A 14,917-nucleotide genomic window follows, 5' to 3' on the forward strand; every position below is an offset into this window, starting at 1 on the left:
GGCCATTCCAATATTTCGTTCTCCAACGAATATCTATGATTGTGATCGTATCCAATACCCATGATCATCTTTATGATCATCTCTATCACACATCGTACTAGTCTTAGTACATCATTGTTCCCACAATGATATATGACTAGAGAGTTTAGCATTGTTCACAACAATACATGGACTTCATAACATATTAAAGTATGCATAACATGTAATGAATCAAACACTTATCCATATATCCATAATAAGTGTCAATACATCAAATGCATCAAAATAAAGCTCATATAGCAGTACATCGTAGAACACTAAACCAACACTTGAGACATGGATATGGCATCAAAAGTTATGTCAATGGAGATGTGTATGATGGAGAATGGAGGAAGGGTTATCAAGAAGGGCAAGGAAAGTACCAATGACGGGGCGAAAACCATTACATTGGAGAATGGAAGAATGGTGCAATATGCGGGAAAAGAACTTTTATATGGACTAACGAAAGTGGAAACGATGGGTTCTGGGAGGATGGTTTCCCAAAAGGAAATGAGATCTTCAAATGGGATGATTGGAGTTTTTACATCGGTCATTGGTCCAAGGATCCACAAGAAATGAATGGTACTTCTTATCCTTTAGAAAACGACGAAAATCTTGAATGAGATCCTAGGAATGTGTACGATAATCTGAGTGAGTACAGTATTTGTAGCGGAAAGAGGGTTCCTGTGATACCTTCACAAGAGAAGCTCTCTGTTTGGAATTCTTCCAAACGGATAGAGAAGCCGAGGAGGTGAGAATGGTAATGGAGATGTTGAGGTTGATTGCAACACGAGGAGAAATTTGGATGCTGATTTACTGAGAGACCAGACGATGATGGCAACATGCCGAACAAAGGGTCATCTGCTCAGCCCATGAGACTTCCAAAGGCAGGGAGGGAGCTAGGTGAGACAATATCCAAAGGGCCATCGAAATTATGAGCTTATGCTTAATCTATAGGCTATAGACTACAGCTAAGAATTAGGGCTTAATCTACAGCTAGGAGTTAGGTAAATATCACTCAACTTGCGTCTACTAATTTCTTTGAAGCATACTCCTTGATTATACGATTTGATCCCTTCGATCTTGTTGTTTGCCTAATAAATGGTTTCTTTCCTCAGACATTCTGCTAGAAGACAAGCTCCAATGGTATCTCTCGATCTGAGACCTTCGGCTTTTGGCCCGAAGGAGAAGATATGGGCGAGGTCTCCACCGGAGGGAACCAAGTACACTCCTCCACATCAATCCTGTGAAAATTCAAACGGAAAGACTATTGCCTATTAGTTTTCAGGTCAGACACAACATGATGGCTCATCTGTTTATTTCACATGTTGATCCTCCTACCCTGCAGGATTCTAACCATTTATAAACGGTTCCTGCCTTCAGAAGCTTGAGAATTGTTAAAAAGATCAGAGGTAAAAATGTCATTTACTACCTAGACGGTATCATGTGAGAAGACTCAAGCCCAAACTCGAGTTCTATGGCACTACACACCCGAACCCGAGACTCGGCCTTGGATACTCGTGGGGTATCCAAAATTACGATTTGGCATTGAAACCGAGATTTGATGTCTGAGACTTCGAACTCAATACCAAAAATGCCTTTGCGGGTTACCATTCTTTTTTTAGTTTTACAGATGTGCAAGAATCAGATTGGGAAGAAACATGCCAGCACGTGTCCGAAAGAACGGCGAGAAGACCCGACTGCGATTTCTAGCTGATTGGGGAGCCGACCCGACAGTACTACCAAGTCGCGGTGATCTTCGGCGCCATCGACATTCTCCAAGACTACGACATTAGCAAGAAGCTCGAACACACCCACAAGAGCATTCACTACAACCATCTCTCCATGTCGACCGCCTATCCCATTAGGTTTCTTTCTTGCATCCCAAGAAAGACTGTTTAGGTTAGGACTCGTTTTTTTTATAAAGGTAAATATATATTAACTTCAAAATATGTTGTACAGTAACGATTGGTGTGAGAGTATCAAAACACCTAATCCCAAGATGTAGTAATCAGACTCATATGAGAGAATACAAATTCTTGAATCTAAGTACATTCAAAATATCGAAACCAAATAGTTAGCAATGAGTCGTGTGCGTTTATGTCAATGCTTGAATCAAGTACATCTCAAGAAAGACTACTGTTTAGGTTAGGGCTCGTTTTTTTTTTTTAATCATTAGTGCTCGTTTTTCACTTGACTGCCACAAGGAAAATGATCGAATTGTTAAATTATTGTGTGATTTATTTGAAAATTTCTTGATTTGGTAATGGTGATGCTGAGCTGACCGACCAGTAGATTCCATACAGCAAACGTATGTAATGATGCTATTACGTTGAGATTCCCGTAATTGTTTAATCGTTAACTGTTGTTGTCGTTTTCCGTCGGGACGGGCAGATTCTCTCGTCTTATCTGTATCGTCGTCATTTCTTAATTATTATTTTATATACATAATGTAATGTCTTAAGTGAATTATTACGTGGAAACTTGTTTTTCTAATGTAAAAATAAATAAATAAATAAATACCCATTTTCTTATATTTATTTCCTCTTGTGCAAGCACGGTTTCAGTACCAGACGCAACCACTCCCCGTGACGCGAATCGCGGAGCGAGGCTAAACCCCACGGAGGTCCGGATCATCTATGTTTGCGCACACCGTATCATCGAGCATCATCGCCACGTGCCACAATCTGAACAGAACCAACGGCTAGATTTTTCAGCATTCTGGTATGCTCTGCCGCATAGGATATTAACTTGTTTCCATTTTGACTTTTTGAAAATATAACGGTACCAATCGTAGAACTAGCTGTAGGGTCGGGCTCCGAGCGATCGCTTTCTTCCTCTCCGCCCAGAGTCGCGCTCTCTCGGTGATCCCATGGCGCTACAATCCACCACAGTCTCCGGCGCCTCCGCCTTCGGAGCGTCCTCTCCTGTTTCGCGGCTAATCTGTTCGACGAAATCGATCTCCAATAAGACACCATTCTTCGTCGACTTCATCGGATCGTACTGTGTTTCTAAGGGAACGAGAAGACGAATCGAGGTCTCTGGTTCCCGGAATTATCTTCCACTGTTGAAGTCCTCTTCGCGGCTGCGATCGCCGGTGAAAGCGATCTTTGATTTTGAACGCGTCGCCGGAGACGCGTCGGCTTCGGTATCTGATTTGAGACCTGAGGTGATGTTTTCTTTTTCCGTATTTTTTTCTTTTTAGTCTTATTGAGTTTAAGATTAGGAGCTTTGCTTATTTCATATTTGGGTTTGTTGATCTTGGTCTTGGTCTATGCCGGTGAAGTGACTATCATCTTTTCGATCACTGAAGTGGCACCCATTTTGAATTTGTCTGTCTGAATCTGAACCTAGGAATTTGTCTCACCAAATGCTTGGTTATTTCTGTTTCAATGAATTAAATAGTTGAAGTGTTACATCACAGGTGGCCTACTTGGAGGATATAGTTTCGGAAAGGGGAGAATGTGGGGTTGGGTTTATTGCGAACTTGGAAAATAAGGCTACACATGATATTATAAAGGATTCCCTGATAGCGCTTGGATGCATGGAACACAGGGGAGGTTGTGGGGGTGATAATGATTCGGGTGATGGTTCGGGGTTGATGACTTCAATCCCTTGGGATTTATTAAACGAATGGGCTGGCAAGCAAGGAATTGCTTCTTTTGACAAGTTGCATACAGGTGTTGGAATGCTTTTCCTGCCGAAAGATGACAACCTTAAGGGAGAAGCCAAAAAAGGTGCACCTTAGAATTCTTTATCTGTCCTTATCATGTATCATCTTTCCGGATGGTTTAAAACAGAGAGGTTATTTTGTGTGTGTTATACTATTATTATTTTGCTGAAAGCTGTTTGAAGTGGTTCTCCAGTGATTACTAGTACTTTCGAGAAAGAGGGCTTGGAGGTGATTGGATGGCGGGAAGTTCCTGTAGATACATCCATAGTTGGTTTTTATGCAAAACAGACGTTGCCAAGTATGGAGCAGGTTTTTGTTAGAGTTGTCAAAGAAGAGAATGTGGAGGACATTGAACGAGAGCTTTACATCTGCAGGAAACTGATCGAAAGAGCAGTAGCTTCCGAAAGTTGGGGTGCTGAGCTCTACTTCTGCTCCATGTCCAACCAGACCATTGTTTACAAGGGCATGCTTCGGTCAGAAGTTCTTGGGTTATTTTATCTTGACCTTCAAAATGACCTCTACAAATCTTCTTTTGCCATCTACCATCGAAGATATAGCACAAATACTAGCCCAAGGTGGCCTCTTGCTCAGCCGATGAGGTTTCTTGGACATAATGGAGAGATCAATACCATACAGGTTGTGGTTTGGTTCTGGTTGATATGGTAATTTTGTATTTAAGAGTAGCATCACACTTCACTGCTGAAACTGATCAATTTATGCAGGGGAATTTGAACTGGATGCAATCTCGAGAAGCCTCATTGAGATCACCTGTTTGGTGCGGTCGTGAAAATGATATTCGCCCATTTGGCAATCCAAAGGCTTCAGACTCTGCTAACCTTGATAGCGCAGCCGAAGTAAGAATCACCTAAGTTCCTAATTTTTGTTAATCTGCTGTGATTCTCTTTATGATAATTATTTTGGAGAATAAAATGAAGCATGGAGTGTTTCTGTTGAATGTGGAACTAGACCAACATCTAGTGATATTCTGTTTGAGTGGGGCTTACCATTATAAAACCAGCTTTGTAAACTTTCAACTGATGAAAGTAAAGGTGCAGCTCACATATTTCAACTTTTTCCATTAGTCAAGACCTCAAAGGAATTTCAAACTGCCCTTGACTAAAGGGCAGTTTGAAATTATCAGCTCAGATTCTTGCTGATGTCAGATTATCAGAACCAAATTTATTTATGATATTGGCTTGTGCAGCTGTTGATAAGAAGTGGCCGAACTCCAGAGGAGTCTCTTATGATTCTCGTCCCAGAAGCATATAAAAACCATCCGACATTAATGATTAAATATCCTGAGGTATTGCTTCCTTTTAGGACCCTTATACTCATGTGGTTGTGGTCTTTGACATTTGCCAGAACTTTTTCCATTTGGATGCAACTGCAGGTTGTAGATTTTTATGATTACTACAAGGGACAGATGGAGGCTTGGGATGGACCTGCATTAATCTTGTTCAGGTAATCTGCTTGGGGACTGCTCAGCCCTTAAATTTGTTTGTTGTGATGTGTGTGCTTAGGAGTTTTCTCTCAGCTACTTTTCTGTTTCCTAAGTTGTTAACTAACAAACACAATCAATTTCTTGCAACTACTACTCTGAAAGAGTTGTAGATTTTAATGTCTTTCCAATCTATGCTGTTCTTCGTGTGGTGAAGTCCATGATAAGATAAGGTAACTATAAGGCAAAGGATGCGATGATAATAGCCCCTGGATATGTGGAAGATATTTAATTAGCAAAATTGTTACATTTCTTTCTTCTAGCTCTGCATTCTAAGCTTTGTTTCCTTGGCTCTTGGAGTGCAGTGATGGAAAAACGGTTGGAGCTTGCCTCGACCGAAATGGACTTCGGCCTGCTAGATATTGGCGGACAAGTGACAACGTTGTCTATGTTGCCTCTGAGGTGTGTTCTGTCTATTGAAGCCTCTGTACCTTTTCCTTCCTTAAGAATAGTTGTCATGACAATCTGTGCTCATACATACTGACTTATTTCTGAATCTTTAAGCTTTTAATCATGGTGGGTCAGGTGTACTTTCGCTTGTCACATCATCATTTCCTGCAATAGCTTTGGGAATCTTTCTCGTCGACATAGCCAGAAAGTTTTTTGTGACAATATGACCAAAAGAAAAATGTTTACTTGCAATCATTAAGTGTGAGTTAGTGGAATTTTCTAAATCCTTTTGCAGTAAAGCAATTAGATCTGTCTTACCTGATGCAATTTCCTCAGAAAGAGGGAACATCATTACTATTTTGCAAAACTACTTACTGAATTTCTTAGGACGTAGAAAGCTGTTTAGACTCTGTGATTAGCATGCAGCAGATAAGACACTAAGTTATGTGCCTTCTTATGCAGGTTGGGGTTCTACCTATGAATGAATCAAAAGTCACCATGAAGGGTCGTCTAGGACCTGGCATGATGATCACTGTCGATTTAGAGAGTGGACAGGTTAGTACAACCAAATTGTGGTCAATCTTTCTCTTTTAGTTGTATTTACTCTGGTTTTTGTTTTTTATGCTCCTTATGTTAACATGCCCAACAGGTGTATGAGAACACAGAAGTCAAGAAGCGAGTTGCATCATCTAATCCATATGGAAAGTGGGTTAATGAAAACCTACAAAAGCTAAAGCCTGCTCATTTTCTCTCATCAGCGATCATGGAGTCTGAAGAGAGCTTAAGGCGCCAACAGTGAGTCTTTTCATTACTCCTTGACTGCACAATAAGTTTATAACAGGGCGATACATTTCGTGTTGAAGTCCTTGACTTTAAAAACTTTTAGGGTTGGTATAACAGCCATTTATTCATTATGAGGGTGCATAAATTGTTTTTGTTCTAAAACATTGTTACTATGATTTCGAGATGTAAACTCAATGGCTTCCATTTTGTAAAATATTATTTGTTCTGTGATTAGGAGACCTTGATAGTTATCTTTTTTAGATGGTGTTCTCAGCATTGAAGGTTCAACTAATTTTTAACTTTTCATGGTACTTTTATTTTGAGAAACCAGGGCATTTGGCTACTCAAGTGAGGATGTTCAAATGGTTATCGAGACAATGGCCGCACAGGGCAAAGAACCGACATTTTGCATGGGAGATGACACTCCACTAGCAGCATTGTCTCGGAAACCCCATTTGCTTTATGATTATTTCAAGCAACGGTTTGCTCAGGTTTGTTTGTTGCTGTAACTGGAACGGCATATTGAACATTGGGCTCATTGTTTGACATATTCATCAAAATGGTCTCCTTTGAAAATTTTCACGTGAGAGTATTATACTTTCAGGTTACTAATCCAGCTATTGATCCTCTACGAGAAGGACTGGTCATGTCACTGGAAGTTAATATTGGGAAGCGTGTAAACATGTTGGAGATTGGACCTCAGAATGTTTCACAGGTCAGTATGCCTAAATTTTGGATCGTAGGTTGTGTTTTCTTACAAACTTTTGGGATTTTCCAAGATTTCACATTCGTTAAAGGTAGTTTCTATTTCATGAGTAGGTCATTTTGTCTGGCCCTGTACTAAATGAGCGGGAGCTTGAGAAATTGCTCAGTGATCCACATCTAAAGTCCCAAGCTTTACCCACGTTTTTCGACATACATAGAGGAGTTGAAGGATCTCTGAAGAAAGCACTGCATAAACTCTGTGAAGCTGCAGATGAAGCAGTTCGTAATGGTTCCCAATTGCTTGTTCTTTCAGACCGATCTGATGACCTGGTAGGTACAATTTATTTTTCAATATAATTGTATAGGGCTTCAGTTCTCCATTCTCTACTCCATACCTCACTGAGTGATTCTAGGTATTTGTGTGCTTTAATAGTTGTCTCTTGTTGTACTTCACTTGCGCTCTTTCTAACTATCACGATTTGATCTCTCTTGTTCATAAAGTCAACAGCAACAATCCCTTTCTTTGCTCCCGGACATAAGAATTGTCAAGAAAATAGAGAAAGCTTTGTAAATCCGCCTCCATTTTTTACTTCTTTTCCAAATTCAAATGTGAAGGTGAAAGTTCACATCATTGCTATTAAACTGGACTGCTGCATCCAGCATTTAGTAGGCTCCTCTCTGATGTATTGTTTTAATCTGCATAACTGACACCCTGCTTTTGGTGACATTCTATCCATGTTCTGGCTATTGGTATCTTAACTTTGCTATCTAAATCTTGATGCTCGGTGCATTTCTGTTTTCCTCAGATATTTGTTGTCATTTTCTATTTGAGGCTTCTTTAGTATGCATTATTTTGTATTCGCACCAAACTGTGTCCCTTTCTTTTATTTCATTTGGAATTTTTCAATATTTGACATCTATTTCCCATCCCTTTAGGAACCAACTCGGCCTGCAATTCCAATGTTGCTGGCTGTTGGTGCTGTTCACCAGCATCTGATCCAGAATGGCCTGCGGATGTCAGCTTCAATAATTGCTGACACGGCTCAGTGCTTCAGCACACATCACTTCGCCTGCTTGATTGGTTATGGAGCAAGGTTTCTTTTACTTTTTACATGCCACATTTTTTGTTTGGTCTTTGTCGGTTTTTGTACAAAATGCATATCATTTGAAATTCTCCATGTGATATTTTGGACTATTTTCTCTTTCTGCCTTGGTTCTGCCGTGGCATTTTAATACTGTGTCTATAGTTAATTCATATTTACATTATATATTTTATTGCACTTGATATCTTGATGTTCAGTTGACTGATGATTTAAGAATGATTTTCACAATTGTTGGATATCATAACTGTTGAAATATGATGTTTGTGTGCATAACTGTTTTCCAGTGCTATATGCCCACATCTTGCTCTGGAGACATGTAGACAGTGGCGTCTGAGCAGCAAGACTGTGAATATGATGAGGAATGGAAAGATGCCAACAGTAACAATCGAGCAGGCTCAGAAGAATTATTTCAAGGTCAGATACGTTCATGTTTTTTATTTTCGCGTATCATATCTCTGAAATGTTATTCTATTGTAACTTGATATGTTATTGGCTTTTATGTTGGCGTGCACACCTTGCTTGCTTGACCGTTTTGGTAGTCTTTCCTTGCTATAATTGTGTTACATAAGTAACGGGGGTGAGGCAATGATAAGATTCTTTGAATTGTTACTGCAGGCTGTGACCACTGGTCTTCTCAAGGTTCTTTCTAAGATGGGTATATCATTGCTCTCAAGGTGGGATGGTTTAACTTTCTACGTACACGGCATTTCTATATATCTGTTAGTTCTATTCTTCAACAACCTCAGCTTTCTGTTTTCAGTTATTGTGGGGCACAGATATTTGAGATTTGCGGATTAGGAAAGGAGGTTGTTGAACTTGCATTCCGTGGGAGTGCATCCCAAATTGGTGGGTTAACTTTTGATGAGGTCAGAATAATCCCCAAACTTTTGGAGTACTAGGATAAATGTGATTACTTGCGAGTTTTATGAATCACCAGGTCTAAGTACAGATCTTTTATATCACCAGCTACTTTTTCAGATAACAATCTGTTAGCTTTTTGCTAATGTTCTAAAAGCTTTTTGGACACTATGTTCTTTTGGTCTTTTTACCAACTTAAGGCAGGTATGCTGTATTTTCACACATGCTCAAACATGTCTCCTGTGATTTTGGCTGCTTCACATTCCCAGATTGAAATATTTTATTTTCCTTTACAGATGGTTGCTTTAGTTTTTCTTCAGCAAGAAGTTTTTGCTTAGAAAACAACAAAATTTGTATTACATGGTCGGAATTAGATGACAGAGAAATATCAATCATATGGAAAGTCTTTTATGACAACAAATATAACCTTTTCTACTGGAGTGGTTTTTCAACAGGTCATGATTTGCTATGCTGAGAATTGTAGAAGTTTTTCACAAGTGGGGCTAGAGATCTCCACTATCGTTGAACATATCATCTTATACTTTCTTTCCATAAAATAGTTCCTAACTTATCTGATCAAGGAGAAGCATCATTTTCATTCTTGGAATGGCTACAAAAGCCATCAGTTCCTCTCATCTGTAAATATCCCTATATCTTGCAGCTCGCTAGGGAGACATTATCATTCTGGGTGAGGGCATTTGCTGAGGATACAGCGAAACGTCTGGAAAATTTTGGGTTTATACAATTTAGGCCTGGAGGTACTTTAATCGACTTCATTTATGTTGGATGATGAGCTTGCATGCCGATGCACAAAACCACGCTTCTCCCAACTGCAAAGACACGCATGGATTTACTTGCGTCTTTTAAATGCACGATGATGTTTAGATAGATAAATAAGCTTGAAGTATATTTTAAATACATGTTCAGGCTGACCTTAACGGATTTTAAAATCCTTTTACAGCATCCAAACTGAAAGTGTTTTCAGAAGGTTGGTTTGAAGCTTTCTAATCTTATCCTTTACTTCTCGTTTTTGTGGTTTGAAAGGGGAATATCATGGGAACAATCCAGAGATGTCTAAATTACTTCATAAAGCTGTCCGTGAAAAGAGTGAAACAGCTTATGCAGTGTATCAGCAGCATCTAGCTAATCGTCCTGTTACAGTGAGGCACTATACCTTTGGTTTTATATCCGACCGTGTGCTTTCTAGTATGAGTAAACGTTTTTTTTAATATCCTTGGGCTGTAGGTTCTTCGTGATCTCCTTGAGTTCAAAAGTGACCGTAGTCCTATTCCTGTTGGGAAGGTTGAGCCTGCTTCCTCCATTGTTGAACGGTTTTGTACAGGTGGAATGTCACTTGGAGCTATCTCGAGAGAAACTCATGAAACAATAGCTATTGCAATGAACAGATTAGGTGGAAAGTCCAATTCAGGGGAAGGAGGCGAGGTCATTCATCTTCATCATCACCTATTTCAAACTTTGTTCTTTTAAAAGGAACCTAGTTTAAGTGCAAAATGGCAGAAGTGTCACGTTGATAGTCAAAAATTCGTTTTCCTTTTTCCAGGATCCCATCCGTTGGAAGCCACTTACAGATGTTGTTGATGGGTACTCTCCAACGCTGCCACATCTTAAGGGTCTTCAAAATGGGGATACTGCGACAAGTGCTATTAAACAGGTAACAGCATTGATATGATCATAATCAGGTTTGAGTCTCTGAGTTAAGCGCCAGCTCCTCTATCTACTTTTAATTTCTTATTGTAATATAAAGTAGTTATTGATGTTTACAATCTAGTGACTAGCAGGAAATTATTTTGCGATCTTTTGCTTTCTTGTTATATGTACTCTTGTAAGGATATTCAAGAACCCATTACCTTTTGAATTTTCATAGGTTGCTTCAGGACGTTTCGGTGTCACTCCTATCGGTGTCACTCCTAGATCAAAATTGCTCAAGGAGCAAAGCCTGGTGAAGGCGGCCAACTGCCTGGAAAAAAAGTTAGTGCATACATTGCTCAACTTCGAAATTCTAAACCAGGTGTTCCGCTTATATCTCCACTTCCTCATCATGACATTTATTCCATAGAGGATCTTGCACAGTTGATCTTTGATCTCCATCAGGTAGGCATCTTATTTACCTTGTAAGTTTCTGCTAGTTTTCTGATAATGAAGCTCTCTCAGATAGAAAAGATGAACAGGTTAACCCCAAGGCAAAGGTGTCAGTGAAGCTTGTATCAGAAGCTGGAATAGGAACAGTTGCTTCTGGGGTTGCAAAGGCTAATGCTGATATCATACAGGTATGCACTTCTTGTTTAGAGCTCCATTATGCGAGAAATCCACAATGTGCAAATAAAACTACTAAATGTTTTGAATCAGCTGCAGTTCTGCGATTTTTGTTTATAAAATGAACTGTCTTGAACCTGATGGTTCGAAAGGTACCAAAATCCTTCTTGTCAGAATAGGAAAAGTTGTTTAGCTCTCCCATGCTGTGAGATTCACTGCGTCTAATCTTATTCTTATCACAACCTATTTAATACCTTTGAGATATGCCTCTCTATCTTTATGCGAGGGCCTAATCATACTCGCTATTTTATCTGTTAGATACCTAAACATTCAGTATGATATTTTTGAAATTGACGATTCTTCTTCTGTTTTTTTTTTTCCAGATATCAGGCTATGATGGCGGAACTGGAGCTAGCCCTATAAGTTCCATAAAGCATGCAGGTGGTCCGTGGGAACTCGGGCTAACCGAAACCCACCAGGTACATCGTCTTGTGCTGTGGGATTTTAGTTTGTCTCCAAGTTTTTATTAGTTTCCTTTGTGTTTTTGTTTATCTCTAATAATAAAATTTGACCTTTTCCAGACTCTCATGAAAAATGGACTTAGGGAAAGAGTCCTTCTCAGAGTTGATGGTGGCTTCAAGAGTGGTGTTGATGTTCTGATTGCTGCAGCTATGGGTGCTGATGAGTACGGGTTTGGTACTCTAGCTATGATTGCCACTGGATGTATCATGGCTCGCATTTGCCACACTAATAATTGCCCAGTTGGTGTTGCGAGTCAGGTGATTTGGACTTTTTTTTTTGGGCTGTAGTTTCTTTTTCCATTGCATAACCGGATCTTGCTAAGGTTCCCCTAACTTTTGTTACAGAGAGAAGAACTGCGTGCTCGTTTTCCCGGTGTGCCTGGTGATCTTGTCAATTTCTTCTTATATATTGCAGAAGAGGTAATCTTCAACAATGTCTTTTTGTTTAAAAAATTTGCAGACTTTCTCGACACTTGATACTCCCTATTATACTTTCTATTATCTTCGTAGGTGAGGGGAGTGTTAGCTCAGTTGGGATATGAGAAATTGGATGACATAATTGGCCGGACAGATTTGCTAAAGCCACGTGATATTTCACTAGTGAAAACGCATCTTGACCTGAGCTATCTCCTATCAGTAAGCCCTAGAAAACCATGTTTCTACTCTCATGGTGGACACGCCTTTACCACATCTTGTCGGTATATAACTCGTTTCCTGTTTTCTTTCCAGTTTCTGGGGCTTCCAAAACGGAACAGTACTGCCATTAGGATTCAGGATGTTCACTCAAATGGTCCTGTTCTTGATGATACTCTACTTCAGGATCCTGAGGTAACAGAGATTATAATTTATCTCCTTCTGGAATGGCTATTTAGTGTAGCAAATAGCCTATCATCCAAAGATGCATTGTATTTTAATTGATCTTTGCATTTTTTAGCTTCTTGTTCCCAAGCCTAAGAGCGGCCTTAACTATGAACAAAAAATACCTGATTTGATAAACAAAGGCACAACGATTTGCAACATGCTGTTATCTCGGGAAAAAAAAAACTAGACTTTTAAAAATGGGGAGGGAAAGAAGGTCTTATTTTTTTTCTTCTATGTTATAGCGTTAGAGCATGTACTATTACATGCTAATTGCTATTTACTGCTGGATGTTGTACAGATCATTGATGCAATTGAGAATGGAAAAGCGGTTCAAAAGACCGTGAAAATATACAACGTGGACCGTGCTGTTTGCGGTCGTGTTGCAGGTGTGATTGCGAAGAAATATGGAGACGCTGGTTTTTCTGGACAACTGAACCTTACGTAAGGCCACTTACTACAAATATTTTTTGAAAGAAATACATTCGAGGATACATGCTTGTAACTTACAGAGATGAACTTGTGCCCACAGGTTCACTGGAAGCGCCGGCCAGTCTTTTGCATGCTTTCTAACTCCCGGAATGAATATACTCCTTGTGGGTGAAGCCAACGATTATGTGGGGAAGGTTAGATCCCTGTGTTTTTGAATCTTATCAAGATTCATATCCTGTTTAAGTCGACGGTCTCCTCTTGAAGAATGCTTTTTACCTTACCCCTCATATAATTGCCAATGGTATCTTATTATTCAAGGGGATGGCTGGAGGTGAACTGGTAATAATGCCGGTAGAGTCGCGTGGATTTTGCCCCGAAGACGCGACTATCGTAGGGAACACATGTCTGTACGGCGCAACGGGTGGTCGAGTATTTGTAAGAGGGAAAGCAGGAGAGCGATTTGCTGTGAGGAACTCTCTCGCTCAGGCGATAGTCGAAGGCACCGGAGATCACTGTTGCGAATATATGACCGGTGGCTGTGTCGTCGTGCTCGGAAAGTAAGTAAAAACTCTTCCTTTGCGTTTCAATAACTGATATCCACCTGCCGTCTGCTCTGCCCCACATTAAAAGCTAGAAGTCGGAGGCTTAAACCAAATAACACCACCATCTCTCGAAAAATTGCAGAGTGGGTAGAAATGTAGCAGCCGGGATGACAGGAGGGTTGGCATACATTCTCGATGAGGACGACACTCTCCTCCCTAAGGTATCCATCGATCGAGCTTCTCTCATTCCAAAAGTGACAAATATTGAAGGATGCAGTCGGTTTTCTTGGTTCTGCTGATGATTGTTTCATCACAAATTTAGCTTTTAACAATTTCGTGTGTGGACAGGTAAACAAGGAGATAGTGAAGATCCAAAGAGTAACGTCACCAGTGGGACAGGCCCAGCTTAAGAGCTTCATCGAAGCTCACGTTGTAAGCCCCCTTTCCCTCTTCGTTTACCACATTTATGAAATCATGTACTCGTGCATATCACAAGTTACAAGACAATCCAAACCCTAAACCCTAAATCCTGATGGAAACATTAGAGGACTAGGGGTTAATCTACAGTTGGGTGTCAAATAACCATATTATCCCTTCCCTTTTTCATTGAATCCAAAAAGGAGAGAACGGGAAGCGGCAAAGGCGAGACAATTCTGAAGGAATGGGACAAGTACCTTGCAATGTTCTGGCAACTTGTTCCGCCGAGCGAAGAAGACACGCCGGAGGCTAACTCCGACCACTGGAAAACATCCGCCGGAGCATCAGAAGAACACGTGGCGACCACCAAGTTGCAGTCCACTTCGTAAGATTGATCTCCTCGTACTCCCCAGTTCGTCCCCACAACCTGTTGAAAATTTCTCCTTTGACACGGCTTCTGAATTCAACCCCAATCGGTTCGCTACCAAACCGGACACCATGGTCCGACCAATCCCCACCTGATTTAATAATGTCATGTGAAATCTCGTATTCGTCGCATCAGGTATTATCGGCACGTGGTTGCCCCGCCGACAATTCTTGTACCTGTCGCCTCTTTTTTCATGTACATGGTATTATAATAATCTGAAACTAAAAAAAATATGTGTTTGATATTATATCACTCGTCACGTGGTAAGCTTCTTTTTTTAAAAAAAAAAAAATTCTGCGTACGGTAAAATGTAAGGACTCGGTGCCGGCGACCGGCGACATGTGGTGGCCAAGCGACCCAGGTATAGATGACGAAAGACACGTGTAATCTTGCATGTCTTTCCCGCCCTTTTTAATTT

At 40.3% G+C, this 14,917-nt stretch overlaps 1 protein-coding gene across 1 annotated transcript; it reads left to right on the top strand.

Moving 5' to 3' along the window:
- Positions 1-2,815: 2,815 nt before the first annotated feature.
- On the top strand, positions 2,816-14,667 carry LOC104803262 (ferredoxin-dependent glutamate synthase 2, chloroplastic). Its single transcript, XM_010527172.2, is given in 34 exon segments — positions 2,816-3,187; positions 3,443-3,755; positions 3,885-4,327; positions 4,414-4,545; positions 4,896-4,994; positions 5,082-5,152; positions 5,495-5,591; positions 6,042-6,134; positions 6,229-6,374; positions 6,694-6,853; positions 6,967-7,077; positions 7,182-7,397; positions 8,004-8,161; positions 8,455-8,584; positions 8,786-8,844; positions 8,931-9,036; positions 9,690-9,786; positions 10,073-10,188; positions 10,274-10,471; positions 10,590-10,700; positions 10,914-10,956; positions 10,959-11,140; positions 11,218-11,316; positions 11,686-11,781; positions 11,884-12,081; positions 12,169-12,243; positions 12,334-12,459; positions 12,553-12,651; positions 12,983-13,125; positions 13,214-13,307; positions 13,432-13,670; positions 13,798-13,876; positions 14,004-14,087; positions 14,276-14,667. Coding segments are annotated over 34 exon segments (4,896 nt in total). The 5' UTR covers positions 2,816-2,890; the 3' UTR covers positions 14,462-14,667.
- Positions 14,668-14,917: the final 250 nt, after the last annotated feature.

Source organism: Tarenaya hassleriana, unplaced genomic scaffold (assembly GCF_000463585.1).
Source record: "Tarenaya hassleriana unplaced genomic scaffold, ASM46358v1 Cleome82, whole genome shotgun sequence".
NCBI lineage: Eukaryota > Viridiplantae > Streptophyta > Magnoliopsida > Brassicales > Cleomaceae > Tarenaya > Tarenaya hassleriana.